The sequence below is a fragment of the Diorhabda sublineata genome, chromosome 7, assembly GCF_026230105.1.
Source record: "Diorhabda sublineata isolate icDioSubl1.1 chromosome 7, icDioSubl1.1, whole genome shotgun sequence".
NCBI classification, from domain to species: domain Eukaryota; kingdom Metazoa; phylum Arthropoda; class Insecta; order Coleoptera; family Chrysomelidae; genus Diorhabda; species Diorhabda sublineata.
The window spans coordinates 6,603,958-6,629,896 of record NC_079480.1 but is presented as its reverse complement, the minus strand read 5'-3'; the positions used below and the strand labels follow the sequence as shown (position 1 = coordinate 6,629,896).

General features: G+C 30.2%; 1 protein-coding gene across 7 annotated transcripts in view; it reads left to right on the top strand.

Annotated features, from left to right (window-relative positions):
• The window catches only part of LOC130446929 (ankyrin-3-like), a 200,686-nt gene that overhangs the window by 165,305 nt on the left and 9,442 nt on the right, over positions 1–25,939 (top strand). For 4 of the 7 annotated variants that reach the window (XM_056783461.1, XM_056783459.1, XM_056783457.1 and 1 more), the window contains 4 exons: positions 225–473; positions 2,454–2,711; positions 6,319–7,665; positions 25,696–25,768. In XM_056783461.1, coding sequence (XP_056639439.1) covers positions 225–473; positions 2,454–2,711; positions 6,319–7,665; positions 25,696–25,768 — 1,927 coding nt within the window. Of the gene's footprint in view, positions 1–224; positions 474–2,453; positions 2,712–6,318; positions 7,666–14,278; positions 14,397–25,695; positions 25,769–25,939 lie in introns of all 7 variants that reach the window. The other 3 variants (XM_056783463.1, XM_056783462.1, XR_008910193.1) reach the window with 2 other exon arrangements.

Below are 25,939 nucleotides of genomic sequence, written 5' to 3'. Positions count from 1 at the left end.
CATAGATCAGAATGTTATATGCAGAATACTAATCGCGCTCTGCCTTTGCCTTCCTCGATTTTTTTCACCTCTGGTCTTGAACTTTGATTGTTCTGGTTTACAACAAAATACTATTTCGCTAAACTACAGCGACCACCTTACTACTATGAAAGTTGAATACACTGGAAAAGTGACCCTATTTTGCCAGCAAATATTTTTATTCTTACCTTGTTTTATGTTTCAAGGAAATAAATTGGAACAAGCTTTAAATAAAATAGGAAGGCAAGATATTGTCAACAAATGTATATGCAATGTGGAATTAGTGACCGACGATATGGAAAAGGCATTAGCTAAACTTCATTTGGATCAATCTGGATTTGATAATTTGAAGGAAGAATTGGGACCATCCCGCGATGCCTCTCTTAGACGTGATGCACATGTGGATAAAACTTTCGGAAACAGTCAAGATGAATTGGATCAAAGTGCTAAAATAGGTGAGTATCCAATGTTAAATTATAATTTAATTATTAGAAATATGTATAAAAATGTTTGAGGTATGGTTTGAATTATAAGTTATTTCCTCTTTAGTCGAAGAATTAATAAGAGTAGTACTCATTTATATTTAAATTTATTATTTTATATGCTAAATGCATTATATTAATAACAATTTAGAATTATTGGAATAAGTAAAATAATGATTATGAATATTAAATTGGTGGCTTCAAAACAATAAAACAACTTAGGCTTAGGAGGTACTACCAATTAAATGAACACCTCGTGAGAATAGAAATAAAAAAATGGGTCAGTCCATTTTTTGTCGATTTTCGGGTTTTGGTGGTTTTGTAATCTAAACATAAGAATACATAAATCAAATCAGCATTTTAATTTTTTGGTTTAATTTTAAAAGGGCGCAAGTCCAAAAGAGTTTTTTTTAAAAAGGCGTAAGTCCACTTCCTCTATGGATTCTTTTGTTTGATTTCTGGACTTTCGCCTATTATCAGCAGTCGGCTATTACTGATATTTATCTATTGTCATTGTAACCTCCAAAATATTGTAGTAAATGTTACTAAACATCCTTGTACAGTCTTTGTAGACTTACTTTATAGTTTTTATAGTTTAGTAGTTGTGGGTGACAGGCTAATGGATGAATATATCTTAATGATGAAAAACATATTTTGTCGTTAGCATTTGATCACATGAAAACTATATCTATTCCTAAAATTCCCGTTCAGGTACATGAGACAGTTGTCAGTTAATTGCTTTGGAATACACAATCTTAAGGGTAACGACACAAAATTATTCTTGTACCACGAGGGTGTAGCACGAAAAAGCCCTAATGAGGTTTGCTCTGAATACCTAAAATCCGTACCAAGCCAATACACTGAGCTTCGTCTGTTCAATAATAAATGTTCACGCTGAAACAATAACCAAGCGATGTCAAGGTTCTGCTTATACCTGTCAGATTCAAGTCATTTCCAGAAGGTCACTCAGTATTTCCCTGTTCGCGGCCATAGTTTCCTTCCGTGTGATTTCGGAAGAATATCTAAGGCTTTGAAGAAACATGACCGCATTTGTGATGTTCATGAAATAAGTGACATAATTTGGCAAAACTCATCACGGTTTAATAAGTTCACTGTTCATGAGCTTACATCATCTAACGTAATTTTAAATTTCAAGAAATGGCAAAATAGGTTTTACAAAACACCGTGTATATCACAAGAAACGAAAGGAAAAAACACAGATAAGAAAGATTAAATGTATTTTCAGGTTAGTACTCTCTTCTTGTTCATTTATGAATCTAAGTTAAAAGGATGAGTTAAAGCCTATCCTACAATAAATGGTATTATTCATCATAACTTTTTACTGGCTAAGACAAAGCTGATACTCTCTCCCCATCTTCGGTTAAGGCTTACCAAGGTCGAGTGTCAATAAAAACTGCTAGGATAAAAGATATTAAAAAACTGAGATGCAACATTCCAGACGAGCATCGAGGATTTTTCGAAAAAATTTCTGACTGGCTAACTGATGACAGATCTCAAGAGATTACTAGCGATTTTGAGGTTGAAGAAACCAACGATGAACCATAAATCAGAAATATGGCCTCAAATCTACATCTTTGATTTTTTCCCTCCATCAAACTTCTTTAAGTAATTTTACTATCTTTTTAGTAGATTGTAAACATTGTCTTAGAATCAAAATAACAGTTTTTACTTATATCTCCTTGCAACTTGATAGTTTCACATTTTTAGAGCTTTATAACTAAATTATGGATAAAGATACAAGTGTAAAATTTTAAATTCTGTTGTAAATTGAATTTTTTTACATGTTGACATATCTTCAAAAATATTTTTAAGAGAAATATTTTGATTTAAAATTTTTTTTTAGTTTTTCGAAAGTTTACTTTTTTGGACTTGCGTCCGCTTAAAAAAACCGATTTAAATATACATTTATACATTAGAATGCTCTACTTTCAGAAATTGTTGAAATTCAAAACGCCGCCAATAAGACACCCTTGACGAACGAACATTTTGTTGACAAAATCGAACATTCAACTCCTCTGAAATCTGAGCATAAAGTTATCGAGGAAATTGCCCAGCAACTTAACGAATTACATCCAACCCCAAAAATTAGTGATCCCCTTGCTATTACTCCTCCTCCTAGTCCTGCCGAGTTCGGTATCAATGAACCAATTTTGAATAATATACAAATGAGCCAAAATGAGGCCGTCGAAGGTATGTATTTTAAAAAAGTTTTTGATCTATTTCCATTTATGTATTTTTTTCTTGGGTGCTTTTTATTTTAATTTTAGCTAAACTATAATTCGTAATGAACTTTTTGAATTTGTTGAAAAATAACATTTTCGAAAATTTTAACAGGCCGAATTATAAAAAAACTAATAATCTAATCAAATTAGAAACTATCAAAAAAAATGTTGAATCAGGAAATAATATCAGTATGAATTTCTTACCATATCTATATACTTACATAAACTGAAATTGAAATTTTATAGTTATATTGTGGGAACAATTTTTTTAACAATTGTTTTTTTGTGTCTCATCATCATTGAATAATTTGTTATTAATTAATCAGTTATTTATGCTAATATTTATATTTTCATTAAATTCTAGAGTATGATTAGTATGTACAAAATAAGAGTATTGCTTGATTAATACCGCTCTTGAACTGAATAATAAAAAGATACAAACGGGTGACTATAAAACATGACACCCCCTACCTCATTCTTATGATCAAGGATATAAATTAAATATCCGATGAAAAAAGAACATTTTGAAAATTTGTGGGAAACATTAATAAAATCTTGATCATTATTTTTGTTTTTCATTCATTTTCATTGTTAACTACTTTGTCTATCGCAGTAAAAGAAATAATAAAATGAAGGATGTATCTACAGGATTATTGAAAAGCACCTTTCTTGTAGGTTGACAAATTGTTATTTGAAAAAAAAATTGAAAAATTTATTATATCTTCAATCAGTCATCAATTGATGCAATTTGATACCCCTTCTATATATAATAATGTCAAAGTTTCGCTATTTACAATTTTATATTTTTAAACGGGTGAGTGATTATTCCCTTGTTCTTTTATAGGTCAAATTCGTTCTTTGACCTTTTTCTATATTGTTGAATTCCTCTGTAGCTCTGGGTTTGTTCTTTGTAGCTGCACTGGAATTGGACCAGTGCAGGCCAGTTCATGAGCATAGAATTAGTTCGACAAACAAGAATTTAGTGCAGAGAGTAATTTGTTGATTGTTGTATTTGATGTGATTCAGGCCTTGTAGTATTTATAATAATGGACAACGATTATAGTACTTTTTGATATTTTATATTCGTCCTATGAGGAATATGTAGTGTCAACGTTTCCAGATTATACTGTCTTGCACTGAACTGGCTGACCTGACTCTAAATCCAGTGCAAGCAGTACAGTGAACTGGGGGAACTAGTTCTCTTACACTGCTACTAAGAACAGCAACACTAGCGCTGGTTATGCTACAAAGAACGCTTTAGTGTACACTTCCCGTGCCAGTGCAGCTACAAAGAACAAACACATATCATAAACAATATACTTTCCACTGTTAAAAATAAATATTTAAACTGAATCATCAAATACTAATTGATTGTGATATAAAATATATTTAAATTAAATTAAATTTATACTTTCCAATTGAAACTTGCTTTGATATGTCTGATATTTCGTTAAAATCGTTAGTATTAAATGTTTCACGTGATTGATGCACAATTTTTATTTCTACGACGTTCTTTGTTCTTATAATAGATTCATTGCATTTATTGTGTGTATTCACGTTTTTCAATCTTGTCAAGAGGTATCTTCGAATACGATATCCGCTGTCACCCACTAAAAGATGTCGTCCAAAGTGTCCTTCATCTAACTGTCTTATCAAAGCTCTGTTATTGAATATTGTTTTAAAATTAAGTAATCAGATTAGTAATTCAGAATCGTTCGACAAAATTCAAGTTGTTATATATTTCCAAATAGTTTTTTCATATTTTTCGTCTTCGGATAATAATATTTTCCTCTTCAGATGAGCTTAAGCTCGAACTTGATGTTGCACGATATCTAGCCATTATGTCATAAACCTTTTATTTTTTTAAACTTATTAGAAAGACGTCTGGGTCATTTAATGAGAATATTTTTTTCCAGTTTCATTTGGAAGTTGCTACTAAAAGAAGTGCAACATTTTCTTCTGAAAACGTAGCTTTGTTTCCTTTTTTCCACTATGCTTTGCTTTACGTAGTGTTGGCAAGCGGTAAATGAAGTATAATGGAAACTTGTGAAAAAGAAAAGGTTTCTCACTAAGCTCTTTTCATGGTAGAAATAGGGGTTAACTCCACCTGAAGCTTTATTATTCTTGTACCTTTCAGCTGCCACTGAGCTATCACTTTGCAATCTTGAAAAGTATCACTCATTTTCGATAAACTTCAGAACGCAACAGTTAAAACTTATATCCTAAAAACTCCCGTAATTTAAGAACAAATCAACCATAAGCTGTAGATTACTTGAAAGCTTACTTATAGACTAAAAAAACTTCAAAAATACTCAACTTCAACTTCTATGGAGTTCTCTAACTCAATAGAATAAATAAACAATAGAAAACAACTCTCACTATTAGAAAAACCAAGAAAAATTAACAGGAGTACATATGGGAAAATCAATTGCTTACCACACGGCCGCCAATTTGACGTATATCAGCTATTTTCTTAAATTTCTTAGATAAACTGACAGAGACATTGAAAAATCTCATTTGAAAAATTTTATGCTTTAAAAGAAGTAGTGGTACGTCAAGTACTAGCCTATGACCATTCTACGCTATGAGGGAGACACTAACAAAAAATATGAAAATGAAATGAAATAGTGAACAGTGTTTAGTGATTAACTTAACGGTGCCAGTGAATTTAATTGAACTGCCTGGACTGAAGTAAATGATTCTAACTCAAAATTATAGTATAAAAAATAAATTAAATTTATAAGGCTAAGTACAAAGTATAATTATAAAGTTGACTAAAAGCTATGCAAACAGGGATATCATACTCCTTATCACAACGAGATATAAGAACCTTTCTATTGTCAGCTCTCAATTTCATTGTACTGTTAGCTTATTAAATCAATATGAAAAAATTCAAATAGTTTATTAAATTATTTAAATTAAAACATTGCATAACCAAACTCACTCATCCTTACAATTGCTCAACCGAATTCCAAACATTGTAAAAAACCTATAGGGTAACCAAAGTTGCTTCTGGGTACCTTACATTTTTTGAGTTTATTATATATCCAAAAATCTTTGCATATGTAATAAAACATTTGTATAAGTTATTGTGATTAAACTTATTATCATGAAAATATGATACAAATATCAGAGGCTCAATTTTTGTGAACAAAGTACAAATTAAGTGTCAATAATCAACAACAAATTTTTCTATTTATGAAAATATATTGGGTTCCTATAAACAGAAATATTTCCTGTATTGGTATTGCACTATTTTGCTTAGATTATTAGTGGCCTACAAGTAATTAACCAAGTTACAACCTTTAGTATACTGGTCTGATAGTTTTTAACATACAATAAGTAATCATTTTAACAAAAAGTAGGTCATGCCCATTTTAATATGATGCTTTTTAAAAGTTGCAGCTGGTAGAGGGGAATTATTTTTAAATAATTATTTATCTCTAGTAGTTGGGTTAGAGCTTTTTAGCTTTTTGGGAACTTTTGGTTTTTTTGCATATCACATAGCGCATGTTAGCTAAGCGTCACATTTTTCTAATCTATCTGTAGATTGTATTACTCAATATTTTCAAAAGGCACACCAAAACCACAATCAAACGAAACTGTCTCCGCCACAAGCGATCCGTTCAAGATAGAACCATCAGAGGAAAAAAGGATAGCTACTCTAAGAAAAAATGTTCATGATACTTTAACTTTCTTACATCAAGAAAGAAATGATTTTCTATCTGAAGATGATATAATCATTCCTAGTCGAAAAGATGACCACATCTCTAAACAAATTAATCTAGATAGTATCCATTTGAAGACTCCTAAAAGGTCTTCTAGCGATTATGACGACAGTTTCCGTGAAACGGTAGAAAATGAAGTAGATGATGTTATTAAAGAAGCTGAAGAAATCGTTAACAATAGATTAAGTAATTCTGATACACTCTTAGAAGATAAATTTAGTAAAAACTTTACTAATAAAGATTTAGACGAAAAAGCTGATAGTATATTTGACGATGTAAGAACAAATACCGAAGATTCGCTAGATAATTTAGAAAGCCTTAAGGAGGATTCAATTTCTGTAATACAAGAAAAAAGCGAAGAAGCTTTTAGATTTTTAGAAAATGAAGCTTCTAGCCCATTAACCAATAAATTTGAGGATAGTAGATCATTCATAGAACGGGAAATAGAATATTCATTGTCAGATGATATATCTCAAAAATCTCCTAAGACTCCTAAGAGCTCTATACCAGTAGCGAAACCGAGAAAAAGTGTACAAAATGAAAAAATAGAAATTATCGAAGAAAGGGCAGTTTCACCAACTGATTCAGAATTACTATCCAAAATACCTATAATTAAAGGAGGAAAAGTAAAAACTATAAAAAAACATTCAAAAGATCCTTTAAAAGAATTTGTTAATCTATCTAGAGACGTTAATTGGGATGATGATATTGAAACAAACAAAATGATAGAAACGGTAACAACAGATCCTATAGTAAAGACGACGGTTACAAGAATAACTACTGAAACGATACCCGACAATGCAAAGAGTAAAATACCTATCCCACATCCAGATGTATTACATTTAACTAATACGACTAGTGAACCATTAGAATTGGAAGGATCACCAAAAAGTAAAATACCCGTATTCGTAACTGAAACAACTAGACTTACATCTCCTGAAACAGTACAATTAGAAAAATCCGTGCTATCGCCAGATGGTGTACGAATAGTTGAATCGACTACTTCAGTAAACTCTCCAGGATCAAAAGTATCGACGAAGAGTAGCACATTAGATTCCGAATCAGACGATGATAGCAGGCGGAGTCCTTTGAAGGGAATACTTAAGAAAACTCACGTAAGAACTATCGGAAGCTCGAGTGGATCTGATATAGCTCTGCACGAAGAGGGAGCTGAACTGAGCGAAGACGAATCAGGTAATTTCAAATATATTTGAACTTCTTCATTTCTTCTTTTCTTAATTAGTTGCTTCGTGCCGAACATATACACATTACATTGTTTTTGTGATTTTTTCCTACTTTCGAAAAATGATTAACAAGACTTCTTACCAATAGTAGTTACAAACAAACGAGGTTATTTATAGACATATCTTTTAAAAATTATATTAGTAATATGTAACATAAAATTTTTGTGTCTAAAAAGCTTTCCAATCTCAGCAATACAGCACTTTTTGATTCTATACGTTGGTGATAAGAAATTTTCTATTTTTTAATTTAGATAATAATTAATGATACAGTAGGACAAATTAAAGTGATATAATTAACAATCGAGTGATATGGTTAAACTGCTCACCATTCATTTCTTGAAAAAAAATTAACGGTTGTTGAATTTTTTGGTCATCGTTTTGGATTGTCTTGATTAATTTCACGCTCTATTCGTCAATATTTAGTTTGTTTAATTTTCCAAATTTTCGGTTTTAAATAGCCTCAGCAAATCCAGTATTGTCGGATCGTAATATTTGGGTGACCATTGAAATTCGCCACGTCCACCATCTATGTGGAAAAAGTAGAATGAGAAATTCAGTATTAGTGCTATGAAGTAGCTCCATTGAAAGCGTTAACATCTAGCGAACTGAATGAATTCAAAATACAAATTATTTTAGAAAGCTATGATAAAAGCAGGGACGGGTCAACTTCTAAAGTGGGCTTTTTAAACATAAATTTTATCGTGTATGATATAGTTCTTCCTATATCAATTGCAGAAGACAGTTCTACGAAGAACAATCAATATTTCATAAAAATTAATATTCACTCTCTGTGTAAAAGAGCAGCAAAGACGGTTTCGTGCCTAATGTTTATTAATATCTACTGAAAAAATTGAAAACTGTGCATTTAATTATCATGAAGATATGACAGCGGAATTATTTGCTAAGTGTTTAATGGACAGCTTAAGATACTAAATAGTAGTAGTAACAAAACTCAAATTTTAGCATTTATGTCTGCAAAAAATATTCCTATTCCTGTCAGAGATCATAAAAACAAAGAATTGCTTACTATTATTAAATGTCTAAGGTTAGAGAAAATTTATTATATTGACAAGCTGTGCAAAGAACAGTCATACTCTTCTTAGACTACCTCCTTACTATTGCATATTTAACCCTATAGAGTTAATAGGGGCAAACGTAAAAGCAGGATAACGAAAATGTAATCAGTCTCCAGAACTGAGTAAAGAAGAAGATGAGTATGTGGTATCACCCTCACCTGGTATCAAATGATGACTCTAGTTCAGACGATTCTGACTACCAGCATTATTTATAAAGATACGTTTGAATTGAAATGTTTTGTTTTATTTGCATAGAATTTATTTTCCTTTGTGGTTTTTGCTTTGAAATTTCATTTTCAGAAAAGTTGATGTCTGGTACCCTGTTTAAACCAAACGCCTTTATATTTTATAATTCAATATTCAGTTCTAGCAAGTTAATGAGGTATAATATTGATTTTTTTCAAAGTTCCAAGTAGGATTACAATAAAGTGCACCTGCATCTATCTAAATAATAGCGTATAATGCAGTCCAATTTATAATGATTCGATTGTCTTTTAACGAATAATTTCTCGCATAAGATTTACATATTTTTAAAAGTATTTATAAAAATAATAAATTTATAAAATGAGGTCTCTTCGCCTATGGTAGATCAAACAAAATTGTCGGCAAGGGTTTTTATAATCTGCAATTGATATTAGAAGAACTATACCCACAAATCTAGAATAGTCCATACTTTTTATTTTTGATTAAACACCCTCTATATTTTTCAGGGTTCTTTAATAACTTGATTTCAACGAACTCTTACAATAATATTTATTGGACATTGTATTAGATATTAAAAGCAAGTTTTGTAGTGTTAAGGCTACTGATATCTGTCTTCTGTCAGTTTGATTTTCCTATCATAGGAACTGTTCTCAGAATTTCGACATCATTATTTGTTCATGAAAAATATGCCATTGAAAGTTTTTATTTGATAAGATTTTAGGTAAAAATCAGTTTAAAATAACAGCTGGAAATTTTACGTTTCGACCTTCAACAAAATTATATTTCATTAGTAAAGACGAAGTAGATCGAAACATCACATTTTTACCTGTTATTTTAAACTGATTTTCATAGTAAAAAAAAACTAAAATCAAGACAAACCCTGAGGAAAAACTATTATTATTTTATTTTCTGAAATGTTGAAAAATGTATTAATTGTTCAATAATCTTCTAAAGTGATTGTATGAATCTATAAATAACCTAGAGGCTTTTTTAAAATATAATGTGTATGATGTTATTTTCCGTATATGTTAGTTACTATTTTTTCGGCTTCTGCAAACTTGCTTTATAGTTTGAATAGAAATGAATAACTTCACAAAAAATTGAAACAATACTGACTATAGTTTTGATTGATATATTTGAAATTTTAAATTAAATATAATGTATATATCAATAATCAAAATTCACTTTGGTAATAAATAAATTTTTGCATGCAGTCTTTCAGATTTGTGATTTCAATTGATATTTTCAAATATTTTCCTAACAAGTTGTTCCAAATTATAAAGTTTTTAGTTAATTTACTAATGAAATATAATATATACATTAACCTTGTGTATTTGTGTTTGAACTTTTTTACCAAGATTTTGCTTGTAGATTTTTTAATAATATAATTGTGTCGTTTTTCTTTTATATACATTAACCATTCAAGTTAACATTAACTTACTTTATAAATAAACTAAAATAATTTGAACTAACATAAAGCATTATACTAAAACTTATTAACTCATTTTTCATTGTTTTTTTTTTAAATTATTTAGTATTGTAAAATGTTTCTAAAGGACGTGTAAATAAAAAATGAGGTCGGTTTTCCACTAATATAAAACAGAATTAAATTGGCTCACGTTAAACTAAAGGTCGATCACGTTAGCGAGTAAGCTTAATAGCTTAGTCGGAGAACCAGAAGCACAGAAACGACAACTTTCTTATAGAATGATTGGGTGAACGGCCAATATTATTATTTTGGAAAAACATTTAAATGTAAAAGATCTCGATTTTCATCATTGAACATTGTAAGTTAGATGTTTCATATTTCTTTGAAAAACAACTTCTAGAGAAATGGACATTAGCAATAAAAGGCTTAAATAAAATCAATTAGAGGTATCTATGGATAAGAACCACATAAAATGACTGTGATAATGAGGAAATTTATTTACCAAAACTGTGGCTTCAAATATTCGTAACTAGTTTACTATCAACTATGACCAAATTAAGGTTTTTTCATTAGTTAACGAGTCTAATTAAATAATGTCCACTCCAACCTAAACAACCATCACTCCAATCCAACAACTTTTTGTAATTTTTTCTAAGGCTTTTAATTGTGTTAGTCATATTATTTTGATCAACAAATTGTTGAACTACAGTTTCAGGGGAACTTCTCTCGCATGGTTTAAGTCATACCTTACCAACAGAAGTCAGCTTGTATGGGTTGATACAACTATGTCTTCTTGCAAGCAAATAGAATGTGGAGTGCCCCAAGGCTTAGTATTCGGCCCTATTTTGTATATTCTTTTTATAAACGACATCGCCTATCTAGACATCAGTGGTAAAATATGCTGACGACACTACTTTGTCTTGGAGCAACCCTGATCTCACGGCATTTCATGAGATCATAATGACCTTATCACCCTTAAATAATGGTGCAATTCTAATCTTCTCTATCTCAACGATTCTAAAACCAAAGTTTTATCATATAAAAATACATTGCAGCCTTTTTTATTAAATTACAACACAATTGACGTCGTTGAATCTGCAAAATTCTACATTCAGAATTAGTTAAGTGCTCAATATTTTACACTGCAAAAAAATGCACAATCACTTGCCAATTGAAATCAAATCGATACCATCTTTTTCCGCATTCCGTAATAATTTGAAGGAATATTTACTGGTTTAATTTTTGCTATAGACTCATACCTATAATTTTGTTACTCATTGTGGTTTCTATCAATTTATTTCTTGGCAAGCCAAAGTGATGAATTTATTATTATACAGTTCACTTAACGTGATCGACTCTTTAAAATCTGTTCTAATTTACTACTTAAAAGTTTGTAATATACGAATATTATCTGTTTTCGAGTATTTAGATACTTAGATCTAAAAAAAGTGTATTTATTATCAATCATATTGATAAATTTATACTATCTGCTGTATCAAATGTTATTAAATTACAACCCGTTGAAATTTTTGTGTTTATTGTACTCAACTTATTTTTTAATCGTTCATTGTACCTACTTATTCCAAATTTTAAAATGGCATAATACTTTTCACATATTTTTACCCAGCTCTAGAGCCTTCTTGAATATTTTCACTTTCTTGTGAGGGTTCAAACATCCCTTATTCTAAATAGTAAAACAAAATGTTACTTAAAAAATCTTCGTTAAATAATACCTTGACAAGAGAATCATCTCGATTAAGACTGTTATTTGAATTATATAATCAGCGTTAAAAGGTTAGGTTATTAAAAGTTACAGCCGTTGAACAATTTCTATTTCAGTTTTATTGAACAGAAGATTAGGATTTTCAGGAATGTTAGAGCATTTATCTCTACTGGATTATGAGTTTGTGATCTTCTTTAATTGAAGGAAGAGATTACACTTCAGGAGTGGAATTAATATCTAATATTCTTAGACGGTAGAAATGTCAAATTGGAAATTTTATCCCAAATTACAGCTATTATCCAGGTTTGCCCGTAACTTCTTAAATATGATGGAGAAAAACTGAATAAACATATTCATCAACTAATAGAGCAGATATGGAAACAAAACCAAATTCCAGACGAATTATAGAGTCATTACCCTGCTAAATACCTCCTACAAAATAATAGCAAATTTATTAAACAAAAGATTAAAATAACTCGCAAAGAAAGAACTAGGGGATTATTGAAACGGCTTTAGACCAGGAAGATCAACTATCCATTGAGATTCCAAGGCACAACAATAGAAAAGACACACAAATAAAGGCGTTAAACAGGGAGACCCAATGTCACCAACGCTTTTCAATTTAATATTGGAAATCATTGTGAGAAACGCAGGACTACAAAATAAGAACATTATAACAGATGCAATACAAATAGTAGCATACGCAGATTATGCCACCATCATAACAAATGAACAGAGGAAATTACAGACTGGAAATAAATGCAGTAGAAACAAAATATATGAAAACAGGGAGGAAACCATAAGAGAGAGCAAACCAACTTAAAAGTAACAAATACAATTATTAAACAGTATCGACCTTTAACTATCTAGAAATAACGTTGGGACAAACAACCAGAGACAGGATAAAGAAAAAGATACAAAAAGCTATCAAGCCTATTGAAGAAACAAAAACCTATTAAAAAACAAAAGCAAACCAAACAAAACAAAATAAAAATGTACAAAACCCTAATAAGACCAGTTATCACATATGCAATGGAAACATCAACAATCATCAAAAGGAAGAAGAAGAACTTAGAAGAACCGAGAGAAAGATAATGAGAACTATAACAGGTCCAAACATAACAAAAGAGGGAGAAAGGAGAGCACAGAAAAACGAAGAAATAGAGAAAGAGCTGGAGAAGAAAAGGAGTTACATAAAGACAAAGATTCAACTGGGCTGGATAGATAATGAGAAGAAAACCAACTGAAATGATCGAAAGAATAACGCAATGGACCCCATTGTGGCCAAGAAGAAGAGGCAGGTCGAGAAAGACTTGGATAAGCGAAATAGAGGAAGACATAAGAACACGTTATATAGAGAACTGGAGGGATCGAAAGGAATGGAAAATAAAAGCAGCCAAGACAATGGATTAACTATAAAGAAATCAAAAATAGAAAACGAAGCGTAATCCACCTAAAAAAAGGATGTTAAAGCGTTAAAAGCGATAGCCACAATCCAAAGGATTGAAAAGCTTGATGATGATGATGATCCAAGATTGCTAGAAAATATTATGTTTGTAATAAATTCCCCCAAAAATGTTAGTCCAATATATATATATATATATATATATATATATATATATATATATATATATATATATATATTGGAACTCAAAGGTATTATATTAATTGATTTCTTTGTAATATTACATTAATTGCCAAAGAAATAGAATAAATTGCCACCGATTATTCTCAGATAAATTGACGGCTACCATTCTTTCACCATGACATTACACCAAACGTTCATTGAACTAAAAAATAAATTGTAATTATTACCGCATCCAACATATTTCCCAAACTTGGATCCAAATGACGGACTGCAAAGCTTTCGGAACATAAAGTATCATAGAGTTAAGAAAGAATTGTTAGGAAAACATTAAAAATATATTAAAAATTGGAACATCACAGTTTGTTATGAAAATATAATTTAACGACCTCATTTTTTAAAACGTACCTGAAAGCCTCATTTTAAACTATCATAGAAAGTACCAAAAATTTCGATAAATTTTCAAATAAGAGTAAATTAATGTTAATTTCCAATGGTTCATCGTTAAAATTTGAACATGCATCTTGACAGTGTCTTATTGCCCAGCATCAAAAAATCCAAAATCCTTAGAGACCTGGCATGTTCTTTACCCTCTAGTGTGGTCGTTTATCGCATTGGCAACAAGCATGATCGTGTTGGCACTGCTCGCACAAAATTGACAATGGTACGCAGATATTTTTGCATTTTATTAATTACACCATTCAATATATTTATTGAAATGTCACGAATTGAAATGACATAACACAAACTAAATTATTCAACGATATACTTCACTGAATTGATTATCGAAATTATTTTAACAAACAAAATTTCAAGTATCTTCGTCACCATATAAGTGGCTATAGAACTATCGAGAAAACAACAAATTATTTTCCTGTAGACGAAAAAATTTGAAAGAAGTACGCAGTTTTATACGAAAAACATGAATTATTTCATACATGTATGTTGTTAAGATAAGATCTCGATGACCCATGAAATTACTTTCCGTAATTCATAAAGTCAAAGTTTTTATGTTTTAACAATTGAAACTATGGACTAGTCGAACTTTTTAAAATCTATAAATATCAAAAAAATGTTTTAGAACTTATAGTTTTCAAGAAAAAAAGAAAATGAATAGCCAAATGTAAAAAATTTGATTTAATTGTTGATTGAATTGGAAAATTAATTACCTTCTCTTGGTAGACCCTGGACAACAGACCTAATTACTAAGAATTGTGCGCAAAAGCGTTTAATTTAAATAGTTTATTGAAGAGAAGTGCAAGAATTTTAAAGCGAAACAAGAGTTTATAACTCTAAAATAGTAAATCAAAACAATGATCAATGCGTGCTCAGCACGGCTGAACGCGACACAGCATTGTTATTGGTCCAAATCAGTGGCACCATAATATACCACAAATAAAAAACCGCGTGGGAAGGATAAGCGCCGCATCGCTGAAAAAATCGTTAGATCAGATGTAGTACAGGGATGGGATCGTATTATCGTACTGCAGTGAGATTGTTAATATTTGTCTATTGCGTAATATTCAATATTAATGTCCCGAGTGCATGTCAAATTGTCGATAATTTAATTTTCTCGAGTGCGCGAATGCGTACGAGAGGAAATTATGAGACAATTTGACATGCACGAGAGGGCATTTCGGCAGACTATTTCCTGAGAAAAATTTAATTTGAAATAAACTTAATTCTGTGTTTAAAATTTGTTATTCTTTAAATTATACCGTAGTTGACGATCATCATATTGGCATTGAATTGGTATCTACGGTAACTTATTGACAACAGTTTTGTTCGTGAAAAAATATTTCAAAATAAGTTTACGTTTTGGGCAGAATTCCACGCAAGTAATAGACGCCGCAGTGGATAAACTAACTCTACTGAATACGAAAAAGTCGAGAGATTCTGCGTGGCGACAGTTTCAACAATTTTGTGATGAACGAAAATACACTTTGAACAAGGAAACTTCTGTCGCACAGCTGGCCGTAATTCTAAGAGATTTCGCTTTCATCATGAGACGTAGTGATGGGGAAGAATATAAAGAAGGTGTTGTCAAAACACTTTGGAATACAGTAGCGAAAATTTTGCAACAAAAATGTTATGAAGAGTTTAACATTATTTTCGATCCTTTTAAAGATGTAACGTTTGAATGCGCCAGAACTGCGAGAGACGCAAAAAGGAAGCAGTTGCAAAAGTGTCCTGAAAAAAGAAAAACAAGTGCATCTAGCTTATCAGGACAAGATATTGATAAAATGTGTGCCATTTGGGACGAGTCGATTCCGGACGGACTTCAACGCAAGTTCTTTCATATTGCTTCATATGAACTGGTGTGGAGAGGAGGAGAAGCATGTAATTGCCTTTTGAGTTACTTTGAAGAAGAATTTGACAACTACGGCAACCCTACAGGACGCATAGCTTATAATTCTATTTTTTCTAAGACAGCGCAAGGAGGGAGTCATAGGTTAACAGAAAAAAGATGGTTAGTCCAAAACATCACCGAGCCTGATAAGTGCCCAATAAGGTATTTAATGTAAAGCATGATATCAAACAATCTATCATTATAATTTTGCAGGCTTTTTAAAATGTTGAAAGAAAAAAGAGGAAAACATATTACGGTCGATCGTCTTTTCTTAACTGTAAACCCATCATGGATGAAAGAAACATCAAAAGGTTTTTTTAAAAATTGTCCAGTAGGACGAAATGAAATTTCAAAGTGGACAAGAGATGCAGCGGAAGCTATAGGAATTGACACGAAAAGAATAAAAGTGACAAATCACTCGAACCGTGCTGCGGCAGTTACTCAGCTTTCCAAGGTTGGGGTTTCAGAAAATCAAATTATGAAGGTTACCGGACACTCAAATCAGGCCTCGATAAAGAGTTACCTCCAAGTAAATAGTGAACACCACGAGGAAATTGTACAAAAAATGCGAAATGACAGTAGCGAAGTAACAATAAGAAGTGGTAGAAGCAGCATAGAAACACCATCGTCGGCCTCCAGTAAAGTTGTATATTCTAATTGCATTTTCAATAATTGTTCCTTTTCTTAAAATATAAAATTAAAACCAAATGATGTTTATTAATCCTAGACGAAAATTTGGCACTAGTGCAAATTATCGATAATTTGCACTAGTGCAGTATTATCGCTGAAATTTGATCATTGCTAGGTAAACATAAAATATTACAGCTTTTTGGTTGGCTTAAATTTTTCGAAGGAAATAGTCAATATTAATGTCCCGAGTGCATGTCAAATTGTCGATAATTTAATTTTCTCGAGTGCGCGAATGCGCACGAGAGGAAATTATGAGACAATTTGACATGCACGAGAGGGCATTTTGGCAGACTATTTCCTGAGAAAAATTTAATTTAAAATAAACAATAATTGTTCCTTTTCTTAAAATATAAAATTAAAACCAAATGATGTTTATTAATCCTAGACGAAAATTTGGCACTAGTGCAAATTATCGATAATTTGCACTAGTGCAGTATTATCGCTGAAATTTGATCGTTGCTAGGTGAACATAAAATATTACAGCTTTTTGGTTGGCTTAAATTTTTCGAAGGAAATAGTCTTAAATACGTCTGACACAGACACAGATGATAAAGTTGCTTACATTAGCTATACTCCGCCTAAAAAGAGAGCGTGTGGTCTGCATTACTGCAATATGAATTCTTCTCACTTTGTCGATCTTTGTCTCTGCGTTAACCGAAGATTCTTTATTTCGTTCAACATTTGATGTACAGGGTTTTTGTTTCCGAAGCATTTTTAAAGAAGAACAGAGTAAGAATTGAAATCAATGAGTAATATCTAAAATAATGAATAGCATGTAATCACAAAAATGACACCTAACCTCAAAAATTCAAATAGTTCTATATTGCATACAAAATGACAGAAAAAAATAACAATAAATAAAGAAAAATCCAAAAACAGCTGATATTATAATCAATTGGATAGAATATTGACGTGACCGTTGGTAATACAGTGCAACAGTACTACAGGAACTTCATTATTGGAATGCTAGATGGCGTTGAAGAAGCTAGATTTTGAGTATGTTATTTATAGTACCTTCAAGAGAATATGTGTACACGGTTTTATGATGATCGGTTAAGTAGTTTTCGCGTTAAAGCGTAACACAACAAACTTACATTCATGTTTCTAATATTATTAACGATAATTTCGATAGCGTTCAAATATAAAATAAACACAATTAAAGGCAGATAAAAACTATTTTGGATGTGTCACTTGCTTTTTTGCATGTACAATAGTAAAATGAAATAGTCGATTTTTGTTATGTCATTTTATGCACATATTTGCACATTTTAGGTTTTTAAGTAATTCATAATCACGACCATCGTCAAATCAATATCTTATTTTTTAAGCCGAATGTGTTGATCAATATTTATTCTGAGTTTGTCCGCATGGTGTTTATTTATCTACGAAATTATTAAAATGAGGCATGAAATTTACATTTACACAACGCTTGCACCTGTCACACAAATCTGTATGCAAAGAATAGATTTAGTTCTATTAACGCTTTCCTAACTATCTTTATAGGCCTATATTGCTTATCTCTTGTTATGTCAAATTTTGTGTTCTTTTCGTACAGACTTTCGTACATTTACTTTACTATTTACTTATACATTGATTAAACATTCTATTATAATCAAAATTTTATTTTTATTAACCACTTATTTGAATTAATCAAGATATTTGATGGGTTTATTAATAATACATATTTTCACACAAAGAATTGAATCATTAGAGTGACATTAGTATTTATCGGAGTTCGAGATTTTGTAACAAAATAAAAGATTTATATAAGTAACAGCTATTGAAATCTGTTCCAATTTCCAATGAAACTTTATGCGGTAAATAAATATTAGGTGCTTTTATTAAATATTTACTATTTGAGTATTGGCTGAACCGGTTACACGAGTTTCTGAATGTTCCGGAATAGATTGATTTGAATAAAAAAATACATTTTATTTTTTAAATATATAACACTTGTTCAAAATTTGAAAATATTACGGAAAAGATTGACGAATTTGTCATCACTGGAACCAGTGTGCCGCGAATATTTGGCCAAGTAACTATTTACAAATTGTTGGGCTTTGCTTTTGTCCCGCAATTTCGTATTAGCAAAAGGACACAAAAACACGAGCACAACAAAACTTCACAATATACAGTATGGTGCAAATAAAAGGAATAAATTCGTTATTTTGTAAATCAGCGACTTTAAGGAAAAATCCTGAAACCCGTCGATTTTTATTTTAAAACGTATTTATTACGTAAAACGTAAATATTTTATTCGTAAGGATACCTTTTTATTTTTGACGTCTTTTAAATACCTATTCAGCCATATCAATATGTACAGTAATTGATTTTTGTATTTGTTTAAAAAAATTAATAAAATTCTATTATTACAAGAAATATTTAGTATGTATTGCTCATTAAATACAACGACATCTAAATTAAGTGCTCAAATTGTTTACCTTTAGCTAAAATACAATGAGGTACAATAATACAATACAATAAAATGCCGCGAACTCTTCTTGAACCTTCTCTGTAACTTCCGAAGTTATTTGTGCAATCTCAATACGTATCCTTTCTTTGAGTTCAGCCGGTTCAATTCAGGTAGCAAGAAGTTTTGAAGAAATTCTAAATATCGAGGACCTATTAAAGTTTCTTCGAAAAAGTATGGACCAATAATCCTATTATCTATTATTCCCGGCCAAACATTAACTTTCTCTAGGTACTCTTGCATCCAGTGTGGATTTTCTGTAGCCCAGTACCGATAAGTTTGACGATTGACATGACCGTTTAGTAGAAACGTAGCTTAATCCGAGAAAAGAACCTTTTTAAAAACATCGGATCTCTGTTATTTTGTTCCATCAAAATTTCACAAAACTCAATTCGTAACAAAATCATCTTCCATAAACTCTTGTACTAAACTTAAAAGGCTAACAGAAAATCTATTTGTTTATTTTCTAATATTGGTTTTCTACTACTTTTATGGAGGTCTGAATTTCTTCTCAGTTTTTCTTATAGTGGATTGTGAAATTGGTTCTCGGTTGGGGTATTTATTATCAAATAACATACATACTTTTTTCTGCCTACCTACGTGCTTTATCTCCACAATCAATCATTATTAAGATTTCGATTCTTTGCGTTTCAGTCAGCTTCATGTTGATAAATACAAAGACTTTTTGAATTCGTCTAATACAATAATACTATCATTTGACAGAAAGTTAATTATGTCCAAGTGTTAATGTTGATGTAAAGGTAAAAAGTAGGTAGATTAGACATTTCATTATCAATGACGGCCTTTACAAAATTTATTTTTGTGTGTCAATAAATACATCATACCAATACTTAATACATTTTATTAAGAAATCTGTTGATTTCATAAATAATATTTGTGATAATACGCAAATGAATTACTGTAAAAAATAAAAAGGTATCCTTACGAACAGCCTGTTTAAAAATAAAAATCGATGGGTTTCGGGATTTTTCCTTAAAGTCGCCGGCTTACGAAATAACGAATTTATTCCTTTCATTCTCACTATACTGTATATCAACAAGTCATCCAGTTTTGTGTCAAATTCGCCAACTAGATTTCTTCTGTATGCTGCTAGATTCATCTAGGGCTCTGAAGTTTAATTACAAAAATGATTCAACCTTGGACCATCTGTGTGAAACGTTATAAAATAGGTAGTTTGTTCTCTAATAATGTTTATTAGCACCTTCCTCACTATATAGCCCAAAAGCCGTAAAATTTGCAAAACCGAACAAATTTTTTTTTAAGTTGAACAGTACCAATTTAAACCCGAATGCATTGAACGTATTTGGTGCGTATAATGCTGTGCTGTACCATATGAATTGACACTATCAAATCGAAAGATCGATCAAAAAGAGCCAAGAGGAGAATTGAATGATTTATAAATAATTCAGAAGGAATCATTCAAATTAGGTATCACAAAATAAAAAATTTACACGAGAAATTTCGAATGAATGACGTATAAAATATTATGTTTATTCATATCTGTACATTTATCCAGTTACGAATTATTATTTTCTTTATTTAATACAAAAAATATGTTACCAGAGACCATAGTCAATAAAAATTTAGGTTGGATTATTAAATATTAATTTAATCGGTTCAAACATGAAAATCATGACAATCCATGAAAAAAAATTTATTGTAAAATTTTTGTTATTCAACGTGCCTTTTTTTAATTTCATAATTCATAAATTATGAAAGTATTTTTTTTTATTTTTTCATAATATTTTACAGTATGCTGCTTACTTCTAGAAATTTAGTTTTGTTTAGTAATCTAAAATTACAATACTGTGTTGTTACAAAATCTTCGAACATAACTGTCGAATTTATTTTGTGGCTTAAATCTCATATATCTAGTGATGTAACATATTAAAAATATTATAATCTCCTGGACAAAATTAACGCACCATTTTAATTAATCTAAATATTTACAATATCAACACAAAATAAAACTAAGTTTCATTGAAATAATAATGAACACCTACAAATTAGTCGAATACGACCTTAACGTAACCCTAATTTGCTTTATTTTTTCCATAAAAGTTTATTTTTGCTTGAAACGCACATACTTCCAAAATGAAAAAAAAATCAGTAAAATTTGTTGTGATTAGAAACAGGGGGACTATCACTTCGAATTCTCTTTTTGAGATAGTCCCACAGATGTTCTATAGGATATATATCCGTACTGTTAGGTGGCCACTCTAATAAAAGGAGAATTGACAACATGACAACATGTAAGTAGACATTAACCTGTCTAGCCACGTGGGGACGAGCATTGTCCTGCATGAACAAATAATTAGGCAGCAGAAGGCATTAGATGTTCGACAATAATGTTGTCTAAGTAATATTGGCATTCATAGACCTCGTACTTATAGAGACCAATTCCGTACGAGCATCGAAGCAAATTCCTCCCCAAAACGTTTTAGAGCTACCACCAAAAAGTACTTTAGAAGCGATATTACAGCTGGAAAACCTTTGTCCTTGTCTTCGCCAGACACGCTCATCTCCATTTGGAGCTTTAAGGCTAACTCTAGTTTCATTTGAGAACAGAACCCGTGTCCAATCATTGATGGCCCAATTCTGATATAGTCTTGCAAAATTTAATCTGTGAACTTTGTGTTCTCTGGTAAGCAAGGGTTTTTTGCCTGGTCTTCTATTGCTTAACCTTATATTGATTTATCGAACAACTGATAATTCATTTGTTAACAGATTGCTGGGACTCTCCTGTTTTTGAGAGCAGTTTGTCTCAAAAAACGATCATCAATTTGATTAGTTCAACATTTTCGCCCTTATTGTGGTCTTCGATGGTACAAACCGTTTCATTATGTCTCCTCACCATGAATTCCTAACAAACCAGCAACATATCGCATTGAATATCCTTCATTCAGGAGAGTCGATACACAAACTGCCTCCTCCAGTGACAAATTTCTTTGACACTTCATTTTTTTACTGGATATATTGCCAAATGAACTTCCAAACAATTACAATCAACAGCTTGCTTCTAACTTTGCTTTGATCAGCACTTTTTGAGAAAATGTTAACACAATTTTACTATGGTTTACTTGTCGTACAGTAAGTTATCAATAAATAAAGAATATCGAGAAAAATATGAGTGGTGAGTTAATTTTGTCCAGGAGTTTATTTGTTCTTTAAAATTCACAATAATCACTTTTTTAATAGCGAAGTCATAAAGTTTTATTTCTCTAATTTAAAAAAAATAGTTATCAATCTATGTTTACCCTAAATACTAGACTTTGAAGTAAGTAAGTTGTATTTCCACGAAATAAATTCTGTTAAACTTATGTCATTAAACAAACATTCTATGGGATAATTTAAATTATTGCTGAACTTATAGTACACATTCTATAATTCCATTGAATTTGCATGATTAGTGTAAATATTAAGTCAGTGTTTCAAGAGACGATATGGTTCCCAAAAAACATTTATCCAAAATAAAGTTGAATAAATATGCTGAAAATAGCTTCATTGGATCAGCTCTATTTCTTATTTTTAACAGATCAATCAATCGACCCTATTTTATATTTTTCTGGTTTTTAATAATCTTTAGTTTCATTGTGAAACTATACATTGAACAAATCATTTATATGGAAGATCGAGAAGGGTAGTTTTGTTAATACATACTGTATAATAGATGTATGAATCTATTTTCTATTCAAATCATTATGTGGGTCTACTGTATACCGAATATGGGATACTATCTTTAATTTTGAAATTTTATTCCTTTACTATTAAAAGTTTCAAACTCGCCATCAATAATTAATATAAATATAGTATGTGGGCTTTTCTATGCATCTATCAGCTATATAATAATGAAATTAAAAAGTAATTGGAAACATTTAAACCGACTTCAGAATTATGATTTGCCTAATAAATAATTTTTGAGGTGTATACCAGTCTCAATACCATTTAGAACTAGTTATTAGTTACAAATTGTACTTTTCTCAATACATATTTACAGAAGTTCATTTTAGTTATTGATTTCTCAAGTTTGGTTAGTAATTATGTAGTTTCATACCTCCTGTGAAAATATAACATTGTTCGTATATTCAAGGAAATATTCTTTTTAAAATAAAGCATGACATTGAGATTAAAAAAATAGTGGGCATATTTAAATAATTTGAAATATTCAACTTTTTTTTCGTTATTAATTAATTAAATTAATAGTTTTGAAATTGGTTGAATTTTTCAAATCCTGTCTAATTTTTTTCATTTTCTAAGTTCCCGTAGTAATTAATGATAACTACTTACCTATTAAACCGCTGTGAAGACAGTAAAAGATACATACTTAGCTCTTTATCTCAAAAACTACTAATAGTCCAGGCTACCAAGGTAAAAATGAGGTATTACCTCCGATTTACATGAACCTGCATCGATTTGCGTAAAAATTTGGACTCAAACTTGACTTACCCTTATCTTTAAAATCTACAATGTGCCAGTAGGTGCTTATTACTCTCAGGAGTGAAAACTACCCCTTATTGCAAAAATCAATAAAACTAAGTATAAGCATTTAATGTGTAGAAAAATACTTTTAAGGTTTGAATAAAAGTTGTTTGATGATTCAATGTAGTATTTATAATATTTCAACCTTGCTTGATGTATTTCATTCCTTATAAAGCACCCCCGGTTAATATAAAATTAAAAAAAATATATTTAATTACTTTGTGGTAGTTTACTTATATTAAATGGACTATTTTTGGTTTTGTCCACTCAAATATTTTTCATTCTAAATATTCAACTCTTATAAATCATCCCTTATTTCGAAAGAAATTGGAAAAAAATATTTATGAACGTATTCGTTTTGATGATTTATTTTAAATGGATATTTTTTTATCTGTTTTGACTTGAATATTTTGTATTTATAATTTTCTACCGCTATAAATCATCCCCTAATACAGAAAAGATTTTAAAAAATATTTACAGACTTATACAATTTTTTGATTTATTTGTTTAATACTTTCACTTATACTACAAAATCCGCCTGCTTCAAAATTTAAAAAAAAGTGTATTTAGTTTTTTGAACTTATCTCGGTTAATTTTCAAGTAAATTAGTCTCTGGAAGGGTATAGGGTATAGGGAATTATATAATCTTTAAGTTTATAAACGTTTCAAATTTCTTTAGTCTTCTATTTTTTAAAGGGTTCGAAAATGGTATCAGTCATATGTTATTTTCGAAGTTAAAAAAAGTTAAAAAAAGGAAAATATGTGTTAAAAAAATGCTTTTTGTTGCTTATCAATTTTTATGTATATCCTATAGTTTTCCAGAAATTTGAAAAAATGGAAAAATTTCGAAAAAGATTTTTGGACTTTAAACATGATTTTTTTCAAAATTATGCATTCTAAATCGTTCAAACTTTTAGAAATTATTATTAGTACGTAAATAAAGTGAATCATCACTGGATTATATTTTTATTGCAATTTGGATACTATTGCAAGGGTGAAATTAAGGTTTTTTCTACAAAAAAAATATAAATCAATTTCTCATTTTAAAGCTTTTTAACAGTATTTTGAAAAATATTATATACAATTACCTCGAAAAATTGACCGTTTTTCCGTTACTCGAAGATGAATTTAAAAAAATTTCCGTTTGATAAAAATATTCAACCTTCATTAAATCATAACTCGGTTTGTATTATACCTAAAGCAAATTTTAAAAAAAACAATCTCTTTGTATTTTCATAAGCTTCATTTTTGTTTCTCACACTTTTTCTAATAAAATCAAAAGCATTTGAGTTATTCATGAAAAATTGATTCAAAACATGCTTATTGTTTAAGAAAAATTCAGTTTTTCATCGCGTATAACTAAAAAACTAATGATTTCCGCGGTTATTTTTAACATAAAAGTTTTCACCCTCTAGTTGGGCTAGAAATCACCCCAAGACAAAAGTATACTTCGGCATAGGGTAGATTTTACTTGTTGAGGTATTCCCTATATGCTGTCAAAATTTCATTAAAATCGATGCAGGTTCATGGAAATCGGAGGTGAAAACATTGGTAGCCTGGACTATAGAATGTTATGATTAATCTAGTTTTCCTGAAAAATACATGTTTTTAGGAATAAAAAAAGAAAAATTTGCTATAAATATTTCACTATATTTTTAGTAGAGATAAAATTTTACTTTCTTCAAGTTTTTAAGTATCGTGAACCAGAATACAGTAACGCCTTATGTTTTTTGAACCATATCATCTTTAAATCACTGAACAAGTTTTTAAAGTAGTTTTAGAAACGTGTTGGATTGTTATGAAGTATTTCAACTCATTACTGTATAACATATATTAATTAACTAAGCTCGGTAGTAATATTTGTGTTCTTCTCATTGGCAATCCAATATGTATGTATATAGTTCTATAGACATAGACTTAGATATTTAGAACTTATTACTAACTATATTGTAGAAGACTTCTATCAGCAAGAACCGCAGTTTACTGTCGTCACACAAGAGGTAGTTGATCCTGTTACAGGTGCAAAGTAAGTTAATCCATGCATCCTAACCTAACCAATAGTTATAGTTTAGTGACAGTTTTTAAGTTTATAGAAAATTATATTAGTTAAATGCAAATGGACTCTTCTTAGGTGACTAGGAACATCTTAAATGTATCCTGAATCGCAGGATTGAGAAAATACCTGTTGCTTATCATA